Below are 23,250 nucleotides of genomic sequence, written 5' to 3'. Positions count from 1 at the left end.
GCGGCAGGGAACTTGTTTGAAAGGCCCCACCCCAAACCCACTGAAACAAAACCACTTGTTAAAACCACCTGGGTTTTAACAAGCCCTCCAGTGCACGCTAAGTTTGAGAACTCCCGCTCTCCATCTTTATCCTGTGGTCTTCAGCAAGGCCTATGTCTCACTGAGAGGATCAACTCTATCCTATGGGACTGTCTTAAGCATCCCTCCAACAACTATTTCAGAAGCCTGGTCTGTCTGTGCCAGACAGTGTGGAAGATGCTAGGAGGAGAGCACATAATCCTGGCCCTGGTGGAGCTTGATGGCTAGTGGGGAGACAGATAATACGCAAGGAAAAAAGATATAAACGCCGATTTTCAGAAGGGAGAGGAAGGCAGGGGCCTGATCCACCACATAGAGCTGTGTTTCTCAAAGTGCACTCCAGGGACCACCTGAGCACCAAAGCCCACACAGCCAGGCAGACCTCCTTTCCTACACGCCCCCCAATACTCCTCTCTAGTGTCCCTGCTGCTCCTCAAACACACCTCTCTCTCCTGGGCTTCGGGGCCATTGTCTTTGCGGTTCCACCTACCTGGAAAGCTCTCTTTCCAGATCTTCCAAAGATGGGCTGCTTCTCCTTGTTCAGGGCTCAGTGTAAATGTCGCCTCCCCCTAGGTCTAGCTAAAGCGGTCTCTCCCCTCACTCTGCAGCCCCACCACCTGCTCGGGCTTCCTCCCTGCCCTTCTCACAGCCTCCCATCTTGCACCTCAGCGGCTTTGCTGGTTCAGCCTGTCTCCCAACAGAAAGTGAGTTCTTGGGGGCAGCTCCTTGTGGCGGTGGCCTCTGCGGCGCGGGTGAGCCGTGACACCCTAACCCTATTCCTCTTCACGCAGTCCCAGAAAGAGCAGCACTCTCAGCTCCGGAGCCTGCTCCCCACGCCTGAGGAGGAGGCCACAGGCCGGGCTCAGGGCAGTGTTTCTTCACGGCCTTGCTGGGTGCTCTGATGGTGAGAAAGGGCGGTAGAGACTGGAAGGAAAAGAGGAAAACGGGGTGCGAGGCCAGCGACCCTAAAAGGCCGGCTCTGCGGTGGCGCCCTCTTTCGGGCAGAGCCCTCCAAACCAACCCCCAGCAAAGGCGCGACTCCTACCAGTTCCGAGGTGAGGCGTCGCTCTCAGCCGGCTCGGGACCCCAGGACCCGGTCCGAGTGCCCCGCGTCGGCTGGGGGTGATGGCAGCTGGGCCAAGCGGACTCCGGGCTGGTGGCGCACAGGGACTTGGAGGGAAAGGCACCTGGCGCGGCACGTGCTGTCCCTAAGAAGTTGACGCCGCGAGGCGCGTGCAGTCCCTGGCCCGCAGTGGCACGAGGGGCCCAAGGGCAACGGCGCACTCGGACCTCCAGGGAGAAGCACAAGACCGGGCGCGTGGTGCGTGCGGCCCCGCGGCAGCGGAGCGTGGAGGCTTTACGTGGCACGTTGGCGCCTGGGGCAGTGACGCGAGGGGTCCAGGGCCAACGGGGACTCGAACCTCCGGGGGAAGCACCTGACCCCAGGAGGCTGGCGCGCTGCGGGGCGAGTGCATCCCGAGGGCAGCGGAGCGCGGGGACCACGAGGGCAGGCGGGCGGAGAGGCGCGGGCGGGAGGGCGGGGAAAGGGGAGAGGGCGGCGGCTGGGCGCTCGGCGCGTGCTGTCCGGGCCGGGACTCGGGAAGGCGCCCAGCGGAGCGCTGCACATCCGAGGGCCCGGGCCCAGCCCTGGGCCGCCCGGACGCCTGCGGTCGGCGCCGCGTGGCCTCCGCGCTCCCCGCCGCCGCCCGCGCTCCCCGCCCCGAGCACCGCCCCTCCCTCCGGCCCGCCTCCCGCCCCGCTCCCTCCCTCCCTCGGCGGCTGCCTCGCGGCGCTCCCGGCGCACTCGGAGCCCGGCGGGGACCGGGAGGCAGAGGCTGGTGGCCCTGGGTCCGAGTGCCGGAGCCGAGCGGGGCCCGGGGGCCGAAGTTTGCCGGCGGCTCCGGGAGGTGGCGCGGGTGGCTTCCAGCCCCTGGTCGTGTCCTCGCCGGGACCCGCCGGCGAGCCGCGGCCCGGCCAACTCCGCGGTGGGGACGCTGTGCCGCGAACTTGAGGTGGGAACTTGGCGCGCTGCAGCCTCTCCGAGCACCGCCGGACTGGCGGACTCGGGCTCCGGTAGGGGGAGATGCACGTGGCCGTGGCCCCGGCGCCCCAGAGGGGACCCCGAAAACCACTGAGGGGGGCGGCCGGGACGACAGAGGATCCGGGAGCAGCTGCGGGCGGTGGGGTGGAGCTCGCTCGCCACGGTCATGGTGTGGGTCCAGCTTCTTTTCTTCCCTGGGGTCCCCGGGGTGCGAAGTGACAGGGCAGGAGGGGGGGTACATCCCGGCTGTGGCAGAGGTTTCTCGGCGTCTCGCGGGAGGATCCAGGGAAGAGGGAGTGTTGGGGGGAGGTGGTAGGGGGGCGTCTGTCACTCGCTCATTCACTCCATCCTTAGGCACCGCTCCGAAGGCAGCATCCTGTCAGTGGGCTTTATTGAGTCACTCATTAACGCCACAAGCTTTTATTGAGCGCCCACTGTGTGCTGGGCTCTGGGGACTCCTCAGCCTCCGGGGCTCCCTACCAAGAAGGGGCTCAGCCTGGATGGATTGGAGTCTTCGGATGAGGAAGGAAAAGAGAGAAGTTCATTCATTCATTCATGGATTGGACAAAGATTGGTTGAGCACCTACTACGCACAGCTCACCATGCCAAGTGCCCAACGTTCATTATTTCATTCATTTAACAGTTATTGAGGCACTGTGCTGAGGAGAGAACCGTGAAGGAGAGGGATGGGATGGGGGCAGGAGAGGATGGAAGCCAGCTTGCAGCTTGGAGAACATCCCCCCTCCCCATGTGTGTAGGCAGAATGTCACTGGACAGGTTGCAGAACAGCCTTTCCTTGGTTCGCCTACTGCATTCATTCTCAAGGAGGAGCAGGGGGAGGCTGGAATAGGTTGTTGGATAAGAAGAAAAGGTCTTTAAAAAGCTCTTTAGGGGAGGGTGGTAGTGGGGAGGGGGGCTGAGAAACACTGATCTAACCATACCGATGAAGGGAGGCTCCCACCAATGGGGTGTATTAGTTAAGTTGTCCATTCCGCAGGCATTTTCTTAAGCACTTGCTCTTCTTAAGTACATACAGGGTGCCAGGCACCAAAGTCACCAAGGAGAACGAGACGGACACAGAGACCCCGTTTGCTGACCCCTCAAGACAAATGCAGGGGAGGTGGGAGAAGGGAGCAGGAACTGCTCTGATTCATTGTGTGTGTGTTAAGGGGGAAGGGGCTGCTTATGACTCTATGAATCTAAGCAGAGGTTTATTCACTAGGGTGTGTTTGATACCCACACACATGACTGCAGTCAGAGTCACTTCAGGGACCACCCCCCCCCCCCGGAGCACGTTTCCAAGGCAGATTTGGCACTGCTGGAGCCAGGGGAGGGGCAGGTACCCAGGACGTGCTGGCTTTCTTGAGTGGAGTTCTCAGAACCTGTCAGACCTGAGCTTGACCCTGTGTCCTCTGTCTTGGAGCTCTGCAGAGGCACCTGTCGAGCAGGGAGGGAGGGTGTGTCTGAAAGACAGGTGAGGATGGCCCCTGGGGATTGCCCTCACCAGTCATTCCCTAAGCCAGCCCATTCCAGTGGAAAGATGTCTGTCATGGGACCCACTCCAAACCCACGGGGGACTGTGAGTATGCTAGAAACAAGACAGCCCTGATTCCTGTCCCAAGCCTTGAGAACCCAGGCTGGGGGAGTCCTGGAGTCTGATTGGGGCAGATCTGGGGGCTAAGCTCCTGTCCCACTGCCATTCTGAATTCTCTGCACCAGCCACACAGCCGGGCTGTGGCAAGAGATGAGGGAGATGCCCCAGGGAACAGAAGAGCAGAGAGATGTGTCCTGGATGTAGGACTGAGAGACTCAAACCGAGACTAAGGAATTAACCCCCGGACCCCTAAAAGGTGTCTTGACTGGGCTGTCTTTTCTCCACATCCCCCTTCCGAATATGTGAGGAAGAGTCAACGTTTCTGGTTGCCAAAGATATAGGGTCTGGGAATCCCCTCTTGGTTGGCTCATTAAACCCAGAGATGGAGCCCCTGGGTGGAAAATGGCGGCTGGAGAAGCCACTCTAAAGAGAATTAATATAAAGGGGGAGGCAAGAAAGTCTAGCTGCAAGCACTCGATCCCTGGTGGCCATTTTGGTTCCATAGCAGTCAGTATTTGACTGACAAAGTCAGAACCTGGAGTGAATGTGCTCCAGATAGGATCCGAATGGTGCCTCAGCCCTTCCCCTGCCCTGTGGTCACAGCCTCACACCTGCGTCTGCCCGGGCGGGCGGGCACGCCATGCTCTCCCTCGTTCCTTCCTCCCTTCCCCGCCGCAGCTGACCACGGACACGCGGCCTCAACACTTGATAAGGAATAAGAAACGAGGGATTGTTTAAGCTGGTGTCCCCTTCCTGCTGCCCCAAGGTCCTCACGGCTCTCCAAGCCTGTGCCTCTGCTTACGCCTGTGTTCCCAAATTGGGGGGCTGCAAAGAGGCAAAGAGAAATGGACCTTCCGGCTCCCACCCCAACGCCCCTCCTGGTAGAAGGCAAACTGTTACTTTGCCAGAAGCAGAGCAGGGAGGCTCGAGAGGCTGCCTCTGTCTGGGGGGAGGGGTGTCTCCGGCATGTTCTCTCTTTGGGGGTGGCGGGGTGGAGGAAAGAGCCCAGCTCCCAGCAAATATCCCCCCCACCCCAGTGACTTGGGCCCCAGCTCGCAGGAAGCAGGGCTGAGGTCCAGCATGGCTGGATTGTAACGAGGGAGGACAGGAGGAAGCCGAGGAAGATGGATCGACCCACGCGGGCACAGCATCGCACAGAGGTCCAGCATGCCAGGACCTGGGCCAGCCTAATGGCTGGATCTGTTTTGATTAACGTTTTAATTGAGGATTAATGCGGCGTGACCCACCTCTGAGTCAGCCCAGCCAGGAGCCCTAACGTGACCGATGAAGCCGCACAGGCAGGGGAAGGGCTGCATGGAGAGATCAGTGGGGTGCCCTCGACACCCGATCAGGGTCAGGGGATCACACAAGTTGGCAGGTGTGGAGCGGGGTGGGCAGAAAGAAGCCAAAGACCGAGGAGCTCAGGAAACACTTTTTTTTTTTTTTTAAGAGAGTTGCATTGCACTTGGTTCATTTCTTACTGCCACCTATTACCACCAATTTAGTGGCCGGAAGCAACAAATTTCTTATCTTACAGTTTGAGGGGATCAGAAGTCCAAGTAGGTCTCATTGGGCTAACATCAAGGGGGCAGCAGAGCTGTGTTCCTTCTGGGGGGAGAATCCGTTTCTGCCTTTCCCAGCTGCTGGAGGCTGCCTGCCTCGGCTCCTGGCTCGCATCATTCCAACCTCTGCTTCTGTCATCACATCTCTTCCTCTGACTCTGACCCTCCTGCCTCCCTCTTATAAGGACCCTTGTGTGACATTGGGCCCACCAGTCGATCCAGGGTCATCTCCCCATCTCAAGGCCCTCCGTTTAATCACAGCAGCGTAATCTCTTTTGCCACGTTAGGTAACATACTCACAGGTTCCATCCGGGGCTTGGGACGTGGGCATCTTTGGGAGGCCACTGTTCTGCCAAGCACAGGAACGTGCCTCATCAGTTTACATTGCTGACGGGGAAACTGAGGCCCAGCCCTCTGGAAGGAGTTTTCTGCTTCACATTCCTCCTCTGAGAGAGGAAATGCAAGGGGAGGAGCGGGCAGGGGAGGTGCCAGGCGTGCTGTGCAGAAGCCATTCTAGCCAGCGCAGAGCCCTTCTCATGTGCCAGGCATGGCTCCAAGCATTTAGGAGAGTGCGATGATTACCCCCACTTTACAGCTGAGGACACTCAGGCACAGAGAGGTGAAGTTATTTGCAGAAGGCTGCACAGCGTGGTCCAGAGGCCACACCCTCACCCCTGGCTGGTGCCTGTCTACACCATAGGAGAGTTCTGCCCAGAGACCAAAATGGCAACTGGGAACTTGATGCAAGCAGGAGTTTTGTTGATTTCTTACTCTGCTCTTGTGCAAATACGCAGTAGGAATAAAGATGGTTCCCCAGCTATGGGCAGTTGCCTGCTTCTCCTGATCCGCAAAGACTTTTCAAAAGCTTGTGCATAGAAAATAGAGACGAGAGACCCTGTCCCTGGCTTGCTTCTGGTGCTGGACACCCTCCCCGCTCCACCAGGAATGAGCAATGCAGGGGCCCAGTAAAATGCAGAGTCAGGGAGGTTTGTTCAGAATCCCACAGACCTAGCTGGAGTCTGGTTTCATCACCAGTCATGAGTTTTCACTTCTCAAAGCCTCAATTTCCTCATCTGTAAAATGGGGATGTTGATAGTAACACCTGCCTCTTAGGGAAGGACGTGGGCTCGCACAGTTAAGGCTCTTCACAGCGCCTGGCGCCTAGTGTGTGATTATGGGAGGCTGTGACGTGTGTTGCTACAGCACTGTGAGTGGTTGGTGCTCTCTCTGCATTCCCCCCTCCTGCTCAGAAGAGGGACAGGCCTAGGACTGGAAGAGTGGAGTCGAGAGAGGACAGCAGTTGGTCAAAACCCTGGAGAGACCCAAGAGGTGTCTTAGCAGTTGGGATCAGCACATAACAGTTTGTGGAATCCTTCCTGTCCTTGATGGGATGTGGCCCTGGGGATGAGAGATCAAGCGACAGTGATCATACCTGCAGCAAACCTCCACTCACCACATCCTCGTAACAGCCCAGTGAGGTCGGCACACTTATCCCCACCTTATAGGGGGAAACAGGCCCAGAACAGGCCCGGCGCCTCAGTAGGTGCAGACGGCTGTATCAGGCCGAATGGGTATGAACAAAAGCAGTAGTAACAGCGAGGCAAGCCTGACTTAGACCTTCCTCCCATCCTGCTACCCCCCAGGCCCTGCACCCCACCCTCAGTCAGATGCTGACCACAGAGCAGCCTCATGGTGGGGGCGGGGGCTGCCCCTCAGAACTCCTCCTGGCTTCAGTGCTCATTTCTCTTTGGAAGTGTATACTCAGCCCTCCATCGTAGCTCGTGAACATCATCTTTCTCCCAGGAAGAAGGAAAAGAAATTGCACGGGGAGTGTCATCGGATCTGTGGGCTCACAAAGGGGCATTTGATCAAGGCAGCCCCAGTGCGGAAGGTTTTTCTCTCTAAACAGAGGGTCTCCACTTCTCCAGTGAAGCTCCCCTAGCGTGGGATCCACAGAGGCTTCCAGAACCCCAAGGAGGTTGAGCAGTTGGGCAGGGGGCTTTCTGCCAAAGCCCAGAGCAGCTAGAGGGTCTGCAGACCTTCCTGGCCCCCTCCCTTTTCTCTCTCTCAAACGTCAGCAGGCTCTCAGGGAGCCTTCGAAAATGCCAATTCCTGGGCCTCCCCCTTGGGGATTCTGATGGAGAGGCTCTGGGGAGGGGCCTGGGAATCTAACTCCACTGAGTCCAGGGAGATTCCGAACGCAGTGGCTTGATTTTTTTCGTCGTCTTCTTCTTCTTTTTTCTAAAACCTGGATTAAAACCCAGGGTTGTGCTAACCACACTCTACTTCATACCACTCTTCATCACTGGCCTGTGCCAGGCCACCTTAGTCACTGTTCCCTTCATCCCAATCCCCACACTTATTCCCCTCGCCCTGCCCTCCCAGGCACCCTCCCTGTGGTTGATAGAGGTCCTTACATGTGCTCAAGTCTTCGTAAAATATGTAATGTTGTGTGTGTGTTCATTTACATAAATAGCATAGTGCTATAAACTTCTGTTTCTTTTTCCACTCGGCACCATGTTTTTAAGACCTAAATGTGTTGCTAAACCTACATCTAGTCCGTTGCTTCTAATTCCTGTGCAACCTCCAGGCCTCCGCCATCTGCATCGCTTGTTCATTTCCCCCCTGGGAGGGACACTGGGAGACCTCCTAGCACCAAAGCAACACAAGCTGCACGTTCTTGTGCCTTGTTCCTCGCTTAGATACGAGTCCCCAGAAGCAGATGCTGAGTCGACTATTTGAGTGGAAATAATATATTACAGACAATGTCTATCACAACCCCTATGGACCCAGGTCTGGGCAATATACCAAAGAGTGGGTTTCCTGCATCATAAGGTACATTCCCCTCAGTACCCCTGATAGCTTTCCCAGAGGCTATACCAGACTGCACTCCCTCCAGCAAGGGGCTCTGGGGGTCAGACAATGCTGGGTTCCAGTCCTGCTTGATCAGGTCAAGAAAGGAGTCACAGTTGGCTGGTGGAGGGGGTGGACGACAAACCTCCCTCATAGCTAATAATAATACAGCAGGCCCACTGAGGGTCCACAGGGTGTCAGGCATTGGGCCAAGCACATCGCCTGTGAAATCTGCTTTAGTCCTCAGCATAACTCAGGGAGGTTGGAGCAACTCATATTCCCATTTTACAGAGAAGGAAACTGCATCTCAGAGGCAGGACATGACTTTTCCAAAGTCACAGAGTGACTGGGCTTGAACCCAGATGTTCAGACTTCAGAGCTAGTGGGCTCTTCTGCTTCCCCGTCTTGGGGTAGTCAGCAAGTTGCCCCCCAAGCTGGAGTCTAACCAGCTTTTTCTCAACAGCCCCTGTATTTGTCTCCTATTGCTGCTGTAACAGACCACCACAAACTGAGTGGTTTAAAACAACAGGAACGTCACAGCATTGTAAATCAACTATACTCCAAAAAAAAAGTAATTAATAATTTTAAAAACCACGAACTTACTACCTCACACTTCTGGAGAAGAGAGGTCTTAAATGGGCATTACAGGACTAAAATAAAGGTGTGGGCAGGCTGTGCTCCTTTCTGGAGGGTCTAGGGGAGAGTCCATTCTTTGCCTGTGTTGGCTTCCAGAGGCTGCCTGCTTTCCTTGGCCCGTGGCCCGTTCCATCTTCAAAGCCAGCATTGGCCAGTCGGGTCTTTCTCACAGTGTTGCATCACTCTGATGCACCCTCCTACCTCCCTCTGCCATCTTTTAAGGACTCTTGTGGTTGCATGGAGGCCCCAGAGACTCCAGGAAAATCTTCCCACCTCAAAGGAAACCGATTAGCAACCTTATTTCCATCTGTAAGCTTGATTCCTGCTTGCCATATAATCTAACATATTCGGGGGTTCTAGGGGTTTGGATAAGGACACAGACATCTTTTGGGCGGGGCAGGGTGGGGATTGGGGGGATTATTCTGTCTACCAGAGCCCCCCTAGTGGTGTCTACCCACACTGACCACTCGGGCCTGGGGTGGAGTGCAGCTTCAGCAGGGAAGTGGGTGCCGGGCGGCGGGCACTGAGCACAGGGAATACCGGCTTCTGCGCCTCGCCGTATCTCTGCTAGCCTGGCCCTCCTGCCCACCCCAGCCCAGCCAGGTCAAAGCTACCAGCTAATACCATCCCCTCCCCGACCACACATGATCATCAGGTCAGCTTTGGTGGTCTGACACCACCCATCCATCCATGTGCGAGGCCCCCATCCCTGCTCTCTCTCCCTGATTTGCCCACACCCTCTCCTGTCCATCATCCCACAGCCAGGAAAGGCTGCCTCTAACTCAGGCCTCATCACAGCACCACCTATCGGTCACCTGGGTGAATGGCACCACGGGAAACATCCTGCAGCCTAGTCTCTCCCCCTCACCACACTCCAGTCCTGCAGCAGGTCCTGTCAGCTCTTCCACCAAAGTCCACCCCAAATCCGTCCAATTCTCCAGACGCCTCCACTGATCCAAACCTCGATGGTCTCTTTCCAGAATGACTACAGGGGCTTTCAGCCTGCTGTCCCCAACCAGCCTGAATCTCCTGAGGACGCCTCGCCCACGAGGAATAAACCCCAGCTCCGTCTGATGCCTGCCGATGCCCCCACACACATCTTCTCCTACCTTCCCCTCACTCACTCTGCCCAGCCACTCGGGCTTCACTTTGGTCTTTGACCATCCAAGCCCATCCCCAGGTCGGGGAGCAGGCTCTTCCCATTCCCACCACCTGAGACACCCTCCCCCAGGTCCTCCCAGGGCTGGCTCTGCCCCCAGGGTCCCCTCCTCCGAGAAGCCCTCCTGGGTTAGCCCTCCAGCTAACATTGACCCCCAGTCATTTCCCATCTGTCACCTTGTTCTGTTTTCATCACAACACCCACTACAGCCTGTGTACTTATTTAGAGACTGTCTCCCCCACTAGAACGTCACCTCCGTGAGGACAGGGCTGGGTCCGTCTTGTCCTCTGCTGTGCCTCCAGACCTAGCCCAGTCCGACACATGATAAGTGTTGACTGAATGCATGACGGCTCCCTCAGGACGACTCCTCTTCATGCCCACCATCGGAGCCCCTTTTTCAAATGGCTTCCTCTTCCCAAGTACACATATAGACCCTAAGAGGCAAAATCATTGAATTTCACCATGCTCGAGAGCCGACAGACCTAACACTGTAGGGTAATTTTAAAAGATCAGCCTTTTTGTGAGGGTATCAGGCTGGGTGAAAAGAAGCATTACATTCCAGAAGCAGGACTTTGGAGCCTGTTTGATCTATGATCCTCACCCGAGACTCTAGCGTGCAGAACTGTCACCCTACACCCATTAGACTGGGTAACCCCAAGACCAAAGGCTCGGGAGAAGTGCTCCCCCCCCCTCGCTTAGCAAATTCCAGCATCTGGGCCTCCCCAGGGCCCTCTGGCCCTCTGCATACAAGCAGCCTGAACGAAGCATGCTTTTTCTCTCCTCTCCATTCTAACAAGTCTCTGAGACAGGACAACTTTCCACATAGGAGGCTGAGGCTTTAACTCACAATTGACGTGGGTCATGAGAGAAAAAAAAAATGAGGAATCGTTCATTGGGGGTGCTTTCTGCTGGAGGGAAATCGAGGAGGGTTGAAAGAAGAAATTCTGCAAGAAGAGAAGTGATTACAGATGTGGGGTTTCACAAGAGCTCTCCGGGGCTTGCAGGATGAGAGGAATATTCCTTTACCTTCATCACTATTCTTGCCAAACAGAATGTCATTTTCCCTCTTGTCTTTGGTGGCAAAGAGAAAGCAGCAGAGCTGAAAAGCGGTCGCACTTAAAAGCGATCTTTCCCCTTCAAGGGATTCTAGCAGGCTTTGCCTGAGGAGATGAGTTCCAATTTTAGGTGAAGTTAAAAACATTCAACTCTTTAAAATCAAATCATTTTTTTCAAACACGGGTGTACCCTAGTTTTCCAAAACCTGATCTGTGAAACTATAGCTTGCCCCAAAGATAAATGAGTGGAGTGAGGATTTGCTTTTGTGAAAGAATTTGTTAGGAAGGCGCCCCTTTCAGATGTGGAAACCGCCGTGGCTCCTGTTAAGCACTGCTTCTCATCCATGCAGGGCTGCGTGTATGTGTGTGGACCCGCGTGTGTTTCCCCTGAACATGTCCATAGCACAGATGTACACTCAGGTATCGGAAATAGTTTCCATTTGTAATTGATAGGCTTTGCTGGTACCACTTGCATCCGTGGGGAATTGAGCTGGGGAGAGGAATGGTGATTTTTAAAAGCAAAGTATTAGACCCTTACTACTTTTCCCTGGATCAGCTGAATTCTGGAGAGCTCTGTTGCTGTCATGTAGGGGTCTCAAACTCAAATGCCTACAGGGGCCAGGGAGGAAACATACATGAGAGAAGTAAAGTGGGTGTTAGGAAGACAACAGGGAGGGGTAGGGACTGTGGTGTATTGTAGCGTTCATGCCCTGCCTAAAGGGGGCAGTCATTTCTCAGCTGGAATTTGGGCCAAACATTACCAGATAGTCTGATTTTTCAAAAGAAACCAAGATATACAAATTTTTACAGGAAATGTCTCCATTTTCAAAATCTTCTCCAAGCCAGGCAAAATATTTGTGAACCAAATGCAGCCCATGAGCTATGAATGAATAAGCGATCTCATTCTAGTGGCACAAACCCTTAGCTTTGAGAGTTGGGAAGGAAGAAGTCTACAGAAGCTGAGATTTTGACCTCAGTTTCTCAGAAGTGCCCTCATCGTGTTGGCCTCACCAACAGGAAACGTAATCATTTGTTAAGCATTTCTTGGAGCTTTGACACTGCTGGGCACAGGGATTCAGAGACGAGTAAAGCACACTCTTCCCCCAGGGGGCAAGCAGTCTACTAAAGGAGCCAGGCTTGCACACAGATCATTCGAAAACAGGTGACAAGTGCAGTGAAGATAAATGGGGGGAGGGGCTGACATTCGATTTAGCTGGAAGAGCCAAGGAGGGCTTTCTGGAGGAGTGAGCATGCCTGTCCAATTCACTCCTGTATCCTCAAGATGATGTTTACTGATATATGAGCAAACATGGCACCGTTGTGATAACTGTGCATTTTTTGGACATTGACCCTGATTTATGGCAAGTGATGTCAGTTTTCCATGTGTGGAAGGAATACAAGGTGTCCGTTTGAGTTAAATACTAATAATAGTAGACAGTGGGAGCTCCCTGCTGGCCTACTGGTTAGGATTCCAGGCTTTCACTGCCATGGCCTGGGTTCAATCCCTGGTCAGGGAGCTGAGATCCTGCGAGCCGTGCGGCATGGCCAAAAAATAAATAAAATAAAATAATTTAAAAAATAATAGTAGACAGCAAGTATTGAGTACCTACCATGTCCCAGGCACTGTAGTAAGTGGTCTGAGACAGTACATAATTCATTGAATCCTCTCAGTAATACTGTGAAGCAGATCATATGATCATACCCATTTTACAGATGAGGAATTGAAACACATTGAGGTCGAGTAACTTGCCCAGGACACGTGGCTCCAAAATCTATGCTTGTAGCCACAACAGCAGCCAGACATTTATTACTCACAGTTCTGGAGGATGGGAGTCTGAGATCAGGGTGCCAGCATGGTCGGGTTCTGATGGGGGCTCTCTTCCCGACTTGCAGGTGGCTACCTTCTCACTGGGCCCTCACATGGGACCTCTAGTGTCTCTTCCTCTACTTATAAGGGCACTAATCCCACCACGGGGGCTCCACCCTCATGACTTCATCTAAACCTAATCACCCCCCAAAGGCCCCACCTCCTAATACCAACCCATTGGAGGTTAGGGCTTCCCCCTGTGAATTTGGGGGAACACAATTCAGTCCATATCAGCAGGAGTCACTGTGGGTCTTTCCTCCCCTCTCCCCCCAGGCCCGAGAGGGATGTGAAGGCCCAAAATGACCCTCTTACCGGGAGACAATTCTGATTACGACTACAGCGCGCTGAGCTGCGCCTCCGACGCCTCCTTCCACCCGGCCTTCTTCCCCCAAAGCCAATCACTCAAGGGCGTCTTTTACCGCCGAGCCCAGCGGCTGCGGCCACAAGACGAGCCCCGCCAGGGCGGCCAGCCAGAGGACCGCAGGCGCCAGATCATCATCAACGTGGGCGGCATCAAGTACTCGCTGCCCTGGACCACGCTGGAGGAGTTCCCGCTAACGCGGCTGGGCCAGCTCAAGGCCTGCACCAACTTCGACGACATCCTCAACGTGTGCGATGACTACGACGTCACCTGCAACGAGTTCTTCTTCGACCGCAACCCGGGGGCCTTCGGCACCATCCTGACCTTCCTGAGGGCCGGCAAGCTGAGGCTGCTGCGGGAGATGTGCGCCCTGTCCTTCCAGGAGGAGCTGCTCTACTGGGGCATCGCCGAGGACCACCTGGACGGCTGCTGTAAGCGCCGCTACCTGCAGAAGATCGAGGAGTTCGCCGAGATGGTGGAGCGGGAGGATGAGGACGACCCGCTGGACAGCGAGGACCACGACAGCGAGGGCCCCACGGAGGGCGAGGGCCGCCTGGGCCGCTGCATGCGGAGACTGCGCGACATGGTAGAGAGGCCGCACTCAGGGCTGCCCGGCAAGGTGTTCGCCTGCCTGTCGGTGCTCTTTGTCACCGTCACCGCCGTCAACCTCTCCATCAGCACCTTACCCAGCCTGAGGGAGGAGGAGGAGAAGGTAAGAGCCCAGGACCACTCTCCTCCCAGAAGTGCACAGCCTTCTCACCTGCACTGTCACCTCCTCCAGGAGGTCTTCCCTGAGTGCACTGGCTGAGCAGCACCCCAGTCCATCGTTGTGCTTACATCTGTTTATAAGTGTGTTTACATGTGTGTTGCCCGTCTCCACGTTCAAACACAAGCTCCATGCCTGTGCAGGTCTGCGCTGTGCCCTGCCCCCCCCAACATTGTCCAGCAGGGAGGAGGCACTCAGCCACTCCCTGTTGGATGGATGGATGGCTGATGTGATCTATGATGTACCTGGCCCCAAGCTAAGCACATGACATATACCATCAAAATTTATTTCACCAACTTGCATCCTTTCTCAGCCTTCCTAATTCCCTTGCATGAAAATATCCCAGAAAGCTTTTTTGGGTCCTGAATATGAGTTTTATTGATAGATGTGTGTGTGTGCACATGACCTCAAATAGTGAGCATCTCTTTCTGTTAAATGAGAGAATTCCCATAAAGTGTTCACTCCAGGGCCTGATGGGGTGTGTGTCCAATTCTCAGGGATACCACTCACTTAGCCAGCAGTTACTAGGAGCCAAGGGCTGGGCTGCCACTCTGCCTGCATCTTATCTCCTCAGCGAATCTTCCAGCATCCTGGTATGGGAGGTGTTCTCACACCCACTTGACAGCTGAGAACACTGAGGCAAAGCAGCTTGCCCAGACCCAGGTCTGACTGAGTCCCTAGTCTTGTTCTTAAACGTGGAAGTATGGGTGCCACATGGCAGCGTGAGACCTCATCTAGCCCCACAGTTCAGCCTCCTTATGTATGAGACCCTCAGCCTTTGAGTTGGGACCCTTTCCCCATACATAGGGGTTCTGGAAGCAGGTCTCAAGACAGACCAAAAGGTTCAGATGGTGCAAATTGTGTAGGCATTGGAGAAATAGGTAGTATGGCGGTAGGAACTCAACATAAATATCATGCCAGCCAGCATTTATTGAGCACTGGCTGTGTACCCTGCATGTGCTAGGGGCTTCACATGAACTCTCTGATCAAACATTAGAACCACTCACCACGTGAGGGTTTTCCCAAACACATATATTATGGAAAAAGTAGCGATAGTGTTGCCTTTATAACTCGCAGGGAGTTTCTGACACTTCTTTTTTAATACACTGAATTTTAAAAACCAGTGTTAAGAAAACAGCACTCAACCAGTAAAATGAACTTTTGAGAAGCATAAGGGGTAGTGATGAAGGGGGCAGGGCTACAGCCAGACGGCCTCAATTTGAATCCCACTTCGTCCACTCTGGCTGTGTAACTGTAGGCAAGTTACTTAACCTCTCTGTGCCTCAGTTTCCCTACATGTCCAAGAGGCTGTGAACAGGCTCACCTCACAGCACTTGAGGGTTCAGCGAATGGGTCTACGGGAAGTGACTGGAACGTTGCCTGGCGATGTGCGTGCAGGAAGTGCTCACCATGAGGATTATACGTGCCTACCAAAAAAAGAGAAAATGCCCGTCAGTTGAGACCTGTCTGGAAGCACCTGTATTTAGTGTAGATTTCTTCTTGGCTCCAACATACACAATACTGATTTTATCAGGAAAATACTAACAAAGCCACAGTTTTATTCAACTTCTGATACTTGCTTTAAAAAAAATACCCGGCCTTTTTCATGACTCAGTAAAAATGCTGTTCTTCTGCTTCATTTGGGGGACCAGTGGGGTTCACTGTTTCACCTGAGTACACGTTTGAGTGCCTACTGTATTCAGGCTCCACAGGGCAGACAGGATGACCAGAGTGGGTCTCCAGATTCAGGAAGCTCAAGTCTAGGTGACAGCCCCGTGACCATAAGTATGACACACAAGCCAAGGGGGCTCTTGTGAGAGGACCACCAACTGTGCTGGGGATACTTGGAGGGGAAGCACTCCAGGAAGGCTTCCCAGAGGAGGGGGCTTCCTGTCCCAGAGGTCTGAGATCTCAAAGCCTCACCCAGTACTAGTTCATCTCTCCAGCCTCTCACATATTCCTAGAGGAAAAGCTAGCAGAGCAGGTCTGGTAGAACCCAGCTGTGCCCGGGAACCGACAAGATGCCCCAGGTAGAACCATTTGTGCCTTCCCTCTCTGCCAAAGGCCCCTTTGAGGTTGAGGTCCAAACCCACTGGGGACGATCCACCGTCCAGTTGTATTGCAGACCAGAGCAACAGCTGGCAGCAGCCCACATGACAGATACAGCACACAGATGTGTTTGAGTGAACCATGGAGTGCTTTCTTTGTATTGAATTGTCACAACATTTAAAACCCAGGAGATTTCATGTAAAACTCCAAATTTCCAGCTTCTCTTTAAAAATTCGGTGAGGCAGCCTCAAGACCGAATTCTCCTGGGACAGCCATCGGGGGCGACGAGCTAGATGGCTGCGCACCCCAGCAGGCCTCCGCCCCACCTGGGCCACCTCCGCGGCTTTCCCTTTGCCTGCCTGGCCTTCATCTGACACCCCGTCTAAACACCAGGCCAGGGCTCTTCCGTCCATCCTGGTAACAAATATGAATGGATCACTGGGCGCGTCCTGGGCCTTTCCAGGCACTGGGGTCCTGAGAGTGAACAATACACAAACTGTCCTGCCCTGTGGGGCTGCAGTCTCCTGGGGCAGTGGGGCAGGCAGGCAGGGCTGAGACAGATGATAAACATGGTAAATAAGTAACTTATTGAGCATATTAAAAGATGATGAGCATTACGATCAAATAGAGCAAGGGGAATCGGGGTACCGGAAAAAGGGGGAGGGCTTTTAAACAGGGCAGGTCCCAAAAGCCCTCCCTGGGAAGGTGATATGGAAGTAAAGAGCTGGAGGAAGGGAGGGCAGAGTGATACGGGTGTCTGGGGGAAGAGGAATCCTGCAGGGAAAGTCAAGAAAAGTCAACACTGAGCTGGGGGTGAGCCTGGGGTGTTGGAGGAGCAGTGAGGAGGCCCGTGGGGCTGGAGCAGGTGAGCGAGGCACGCAGGGGGCAAGGAAGTGGGAGAGGTGGTGGCTTGGCCACCTGTGCCCCTGGGGGACTTGAGCCATCTCTCTGAGCCATGGAGGATGCTCAGCAAGGAGGGACAGGATCCGATTCACGTTCTGAGGCTGTGTGTGCGAAGTGGACTGCAGGGACCAGGAAGCCCAGGGAGGAGGTGCCTGCGACTGTGCAAGTCAGAGAGGGCGGTGGCTGGACCCAGGTGGGGCAGTGGACAGAGTGAGAAGTGCTTTGACTCTGGAATCATTTTAAACGAAGCACCAGTGGGATTTCATGAGGATTACAGGGGAGGCGTCAGGATGAGGCCAAGTCTATCCTGAGCACCCAGAAAAATGGGATTGCTGATCGCTAAGAAGGGAATCCACAGTGGGCAGGTGTGCAGGCAATCAGGAGCCCAAAGAGACTAGATCGTAAATGTTCTCGACACAATAAACGGAACGATAATTATTCATATTGCAATATATACATGTATCAACTCATTGTACACCTTAAATTTGTACACCATGTTATATGTCAATTACATCTCAATAAAAATAAATTTTAAGAAGAAAGAAATCAGGAGCCCGTTTCGGGACACGATGAGTTTGAGACACCTACCAGACATCCCAGGAGGCAGCCCGTCTGGGGTGTGCAGTTCAGGGGCGAGGTCTGGGCTAGAGAGAGATTAGGAATGGTCAATGTTGAGATGGTACTTCAAGCCCTAGGTCTGCACGGGATCAACCAGGGAGTGAGCATAGCCAGAGAAAGAGAGGACTCGGGGCCGCAGGACACGGACAGGCACATGCCCAGACCACCTTTCACCCGCGTAGCCCAGCCAGGACAGAGCCTCATGCTCCTTGCTGGTGGGACCGCTGACCTCTCCCCTCTCTCCCAGGGCCAGTGCTCCCAGATGTGCCGCAACATCTTCATCGTGGAGTCTGTGTGTGTGGGCTGGTTCTCCCTCGAGTTCCTCCTGCGTCTCATCCAGGCGCCCAGCAAGTTTGCCTTCCTGCGGAGCCCGCTGACGCTGATTGACATGGTGGCCATCCTGCCCTACTACATCACCCTGCTGGTGGACGGCGCCGCCGCGGACCGCCGCAAGCCCGGCACAGGCAACAGCTACCTGGACAAGGTGGGGCTGGTGCTGCGCGTCCTGCGGGCGCTGCGTATCCTGTACGTCATGCGCCTGGCCCGCCACTCGCTGGGGCTGCAGACGCTGGGGCTCACGGCCCGCCGCTGCACCCGCGAGTTCGGCCTCCTGCTGCTCTTCCTCTGCGTGGCCATCGCCCTCTTTGCCCCCCTCCTCTACGTCATCGAGAACGAGATGGCCGATAGCCCCGAGTTCACCAGCATCCCTGCCTGCTACTGGTGGGCCGTCATCACCATGACAACTGTGGGCTATGGCGACATGGTACCCAGGAGCACGCCTGGCCAGGTGGTGGCGCTCAGCAGCATCCTCAGCGGCATCCTCCTCATGGCCTTCCCCGTGACCTCCATCTTCCACACCTTCTCCCGCTCCTACCTGGAGCTCAAGCAGGAGCAAGAAAGGGTGATGTTCCGGAGGACCCAGTTCCTCATCAAAACCAAGTCGCAGCTGAGCAGCATGTCCCACGACAGTGACATCTTGTTTGGAAGTGCCTCCTCAGACACCAGAGACAACAACTGAGCCCAGAGGACACACCCCGCCACCGCCACCGCGAGGACACCCCCAGCCCTACCCGCCCTCTGAGGCTTGAAGCTATCGCCATCACTGCAGAAGCCTTCGAAGGCACGTGCTGCTTCTGAGCGCAGCCCTGGCCTAGGAGTGACCGAGCCACGCCCCAGGGAGGATGTCCCAGCGTCCATCCGCAGGGGGTCCCTGGTCCTCAGAGTCCAGAAGTGAAGCCCAGCACACAGCCCTGTCGGTCCCCCCGCCCGCCCCAGCCCCCATGCCTGTTTCCCTAATAAGGAAATGGCTTGTTCTTTCCACCATGTAAATAACATGCCCAGCAAAGACTTGCTTTCTGGGGCTGCCTAGAGAAAAAATACCAACAGCAGCAGCTACACGTCTGTCCTCAGTGTGGATCACGTGCGATTAAAGAAGACCGGTGAAAAAGAGAGAAAAAGCCTTCCACGGAGCTCTCTTAAGAGAGGAAACGGCGCTTCCCAGCAAGGCCAGCCAGTGTGGGAACCAGAAGTAAAAGGGCCTGTTTCCTTGGGTCCTTCATGCCTAGTGGGGTCCCCGTGGGGTTGGAGGAAAACAGGGCAGGTACCTTTGGGAAACTGCTGGTAAAGACTGCAGTCCCTCGCTCTTCTTTCTCTTTGATTCTTCCCACCTCCAGGCCTCTCTTTCCCTCCTTTTTCCTTCTCTCCCATCTGCTGTTCTCCTCGTTTGCACCTTAAGGCCTGTTTCTCAAACTTTTCCCCCAAGGCACCCCTAACAGCCTTGTAGACACCAAGTCAGCATTGCTGACTACAAAGGTGAAATCACTTCATTTTCTCTTAAAAAAAAATAGTGTGGATTTTTTTATTCTATGCCACATTTATTTTAATTTTTGAAAAAAAAAAATGCTTCAGACTGTTTATCTGAATCTAAATGTAAACCTAGATGACATTAGGTTGCTGCTTTGGGAAGGTGGACCACAGTTTCCTGGGCCATCTGAGAGCATAGTCTGAAGCCCCCAAAGGCCTCCCTGGGCCCCTCAAAGACCTACAGAGCACCCACCCGACCAGGAACACCTCCCGATCTCATGCAGTGTGGATGGTGCCAGGTAGAGAGGGAGCCCCAGGGCAGCCCACCAGATTTACTCTGCTTGCAGAGTTCAGAGCCCCTCGGTGCCAGTCTGGAGAGGGGGCTTGGCGCCCAGGTGGCGGTCACACGCCTGCCTTCCGCCTCACAGATACCGCAGCATCGCTGGCTTCTCCGCCCCAAACACCTGCTGCCTTGGCCCCGGCTCCTCCCCTCGGCCAGCTGCGGAAAGCAAGCTCTAAAATAAATCTGGTCCCATCACTGTCCTGCCTAAACCCACAGCGGCAGCCATCACGCTGAGAATAAAGCGCAAGTGCCCGGCATTGCCTGGGCCTGCGGCCCTCTCCAGCCCCATTTCCCACGTGTCTCTCTTTCGCTCACTCCATCCGACTACGCTGGCCTCCACACTGCTCTTTAGAAGCACCCAGCCCATTTCCCGCCCTGGGCCTTCACACATTCAGATCCCTCCGTCCTGCCGAGCACGGCAGAGCTGCCTCCTCCCATCACCTTCCTGACCACTTGCCTAGAGAATCCTCTCCAGCACGCGCGCTGCCCGCGCTCTCTCACCCAGCTTATCTTCTCCATCCACTTATCGGCTTCTGGAATTGCCTTGTTTATTTCTCTGCTCCTCACTTAGGGTCTGTCTCCCGCCCAAGGAGGTCAGTGCTATCGTGGCAGGGATTCAGCGATAGAGCTCACGGCTGACTCCCAACAGCTAGCACAGGGCCCGGCAGCCAGCAGGTACTCAACAGACATTTGTGGAATGAATGAAAGACTGAGGGGAAGCAAGAAAAAGGGCCAGAAAGTAGAAAGGCTTTTGCTTTTAACACTGGATAGCGGGACGTCCGAGCACCTCTCCCTCTCCCTCTCCCTCCCTCTCTCTCTCTCTCCCCCTACCCAGTGGGGAGGCAGGGGCAGGGCTACCTCTGCACAGTGTACACGCAGTGATGCCGACTGGAAATATGCAAGTCACGAGGGCCTCGTTAAAGCCTCCCCCTGACACCTGCTTCCAGTGACTCACGCCTGAAAAGTAAGTGTTCCGACTAATTAGCTCTACCCTCTGGAGTCCGGTGGGTGTCACAGAGATCAGGCACTGCCGTCAACTGTAATAATACCTTAGATTTATGGAATGAGCTTTGCCCCCCTCCGAAGTGGCTAAGAGAGAACGGAAGACAATTGAAAACGCAGAACAGAGAGAAACGTGACGCACAAAGAGCCTTTAAAACTCCAGGGAGGGGAAAGCAAATACCATCTGAGGTGGGGGGAGCCCAGAGCGGGCCACGCTGGGAGGGGAGTCACGCGCCCACCACACCGAGGGCAGAGGAGGAGCTGGGTCACTGAAGGTCCAGGTTTCTGGCATCTTCTTGCCCAGATTCTCATCTGTGCTGGTGGCTGAGGTGGAGGCCCAGACGCAGGCGCCTCTCAAGACCTCCCTTGAGGGACAAAGGGGCTCAAGATACTGACCTTCACACCCAGAGTGTTGCTTAAGGATCCTTTGCCCTAATTAAGAATCCGGAGGCCTCAGGACACCTAACTAGCCACTTCTAGGACCATCATCGACTTGACTGTAGTGGCTTTTCCACTCTTTTTTAGCAATATGAAATCTGATGAAGAAGCCCAGCTAAAAATTGGACTGAATAAGGGCTGTTCTGTTGGAAGTTGGGGGCACAATTCTTCTCCCGGTCCTAAGGGGACCTCCCTTTTGACCCCGGTTCAGACAGCTAACTCCATGCAGTGAAAATTACGGTGAGTGAAAATCACTGCTCTAGGGGAAACGGCAAAGCAGACCTTTCCCAAATTTGTCTTATTTTTTAGGTCACATGGACATCCCCCATCTACAGTTGAGCTCAGGGCTTCCCTAAGACTCACAGTGGGGACTGGGAAAGGCTGATTTCACAGTACAGATTCCAGCCCACCTCTGAGGAGGGCTGAAACCTCTCATCTCGGGCACAGAATTTAAGGGGGAGTCAAAAAAAAAAACAAAAACACCTTAGTAATCAAGATAAATCATATTTCAATGCAATATTTTTAAAAACTCAAGACTAATGCTAAAAACCCATGATGAAAAAATAAAGACAGGATCTGCCTTTGCAACTGCATAACTCTGACCCACATACCTCTCTTTAGTTCCGGTCCTGACTGGACACCCTGCCATATCCTATAGGACAGTTCCAGCCAGCCAAGCCAGTCCCCCAGGAAGCACAGGTGGGAGCCTTTAGCACCTGGCACCGCAGCTGCTGGGCATGGGCACCCTTCCCACTGGAGGGGATCAGAATGGCCACCAACCCCACCTCCTACCCCAGTGAACATTTGAGAACCAGGCCCCTGCCCTCATGGGGCCCGCACAGTGGCGGGGAGAGAGAGAGAGATAGAGAAATGCAAATTGAAGAAAATAATTTCTGATGTTGGTGAGCACAGGGTGACCTGGCAGACAGTGACGGGGGCCAGAGGAGAGGTGGAGAGCAGCCCCTGAAGAGAGTCAAGGAAGGACTTTCTGAGTAGGTGACATTGAAATGGGGACCAGGAGGAGGCGAAGGGGCAGCCATCCAAGCAGAGGGCACAGCCAGTGCAAAGCCCAGAGGTGGGGAAGCCCTGGACATCCCACCAGCTGTCGAGGGAGCCTGTGGGCACATGGCCCCACTGTGAGAATCCTTCCTCCTAGGGAGAAAACTCAGATCTGCAAAGTTGACACTCTTTGAACAAACATTTCCAGAGACCTTACTCTGAGCCAGGCCCTCTCAGAGCAGCTGGGGACAAAACAATAAAACAACAGAACTGGACTCAGTCCCTGCCCCAGAGGTGCTTATTATTTAATGGAGAGAAAGACACGTGAATAGAAGATTTCTGCGCACGTGGGATGATGGGGGTGCAGGTGCAGGGAGCTGTACGAGCATGGAGAATGACATCAACTGGGAATTCCCTGGTGTTCCAGTGGTTAGGACTCGGTGCTTTCACCGCCAGGACCTGAGCTGGATCCCTGGTTGGGGAACTAAGATGCTGCAAGCTTCACAGCACAGCCAAAAAAGAAAAAGAAAAAAAGACATCAGCTAAAGGAAGTGTGATTTTCACTCAGATTTACATTTGCTAAAACGGCCTCACATACATTTTCCTCCAGAAAAAAAAAAAAATAGTATTCCTCCTAACACCGGTTCTCCTATCTCTCCATCCAGTCCTGTTAACTTATATCAGGAATCTGGCCACTTAACCTCCTCCAGTGGTCCAGCCCCCATCCTCTCCCACGTGGATTGTTGCTGAAGCCTCCTGCTTGGTTTCCCTGCTCTCCTGCTTCCCCTCCCATCTGTTCTCTGCACAGCACCAGACGGACCCTGTTGAAACGCAACTCTGATCATAGTCATCGTCTGCACAGAGTGTCTCCCCCAACCTGGTGACATTCCATCCCACTCAGTCAAAGCCAGTGTCTCTCACGGCCCCAGCTCCCTGACCTGGTGTCCTTGTCTCCCTCTCATCTCTCCCTTCAGCTACATCAAACTCTTTATTCAATGAACAGACCAAATACAGTCCCTCCTCAGGGCCTTTGCACTTGCTGTTTCCTCTGCCTGGAAGACTCTTCCCTAAGGGATATCCACGTGCTCCCTCTCTTTATTAGGGTCTCTGCTCAAATGTCACT

At 54.4% G+C, this 23,250-nt stretch overlaps 2 protein-coding genes across 2 annotated transcripts in view; one reads left to right on the top strand and one right to left on the bottom strand.

Moving 5' to 3' along the window:
- Positions 1–1,593, bottom strand: part of LOC137208012 (uncharacterized) — a 324,147-nt gene extending 322,554 nt beyond the window's left edge. The window contains exons 1-2 of the mRNA XM_067708475.1: positions 1,124–1,593; positions 569–1,002 (exon numbers count right to left, since the gene is read on the bottom strand). The gene's annotated coding sequence lies outside the window, so the exon portion shown is untranslated. The remainder of the gene's footprint in view (positions 1–568; positions 1,003–1,123) is intronic.
- A 272-nt stretch (positions 1,594–1,865) lies between these two features.
- KCNG1 (potassium voltage-gated channel modifier subfamily G member 1) lies at positions 1,866–21,608 on the top strand. The gene is made up of 3 exons (XM_067708462.1): positions 1,866–2,090; positions 13,119–13,918; positions 17,790–21,608. The coding sequence occupies exons 2-3, from the start codon at positions 13,145–13,147 to the stop codon at positions 18,558–18,560; spliced, it is 1,545 nt and encodes a 514-aa protein (XP_067564563.1). The 5' UTR covers positions 1,866–2,090; positions 13,119–13,144; the 3' UTR covers positions 18,561–21,608.
- Positions 21,609–23,250: the final 1,642 nt, after the last annotated feature.

The sequence above is a fragment of the Pseudorca crassidens genome, chromosome 15 (genome assembly GCF_039906515.1).
Source record: "Pseudorca crassidens isolate mPseCra1 chromosome 15, mPseCra1.hap1, whole genome shotgun sequence".
NCBI classification, from domain to species: domain Eukaryota; kingdom Metazoa; phylum Chordata; class Mammalia; order Artiodactyla; family Delphinidae; genus Pseudorca; species Pseudorca crassidens.
Note: the sequence above shows the minus strand (reverse complement) of the source record. Positions and strands in the feature narration are given on the sequence as shown.

Excerpts from the sequence above, each read along its gene's own strand:
- KCNG1 (XM_067708462.1), top strand. The coding sequence starts at position 13,145 with ATGACCCTCTTACCGGGAGACAATTCTGATTACGACTACAGCGCGCTG. Across the intron at positions 13,919-17,789 it reads TGAGGGAGGAGGAGGAGAAG|GGCCAGTGCTCCCAGATGTG; the intron begins GTAAGAGCCCAG and ends CCTCTCTCCCAG.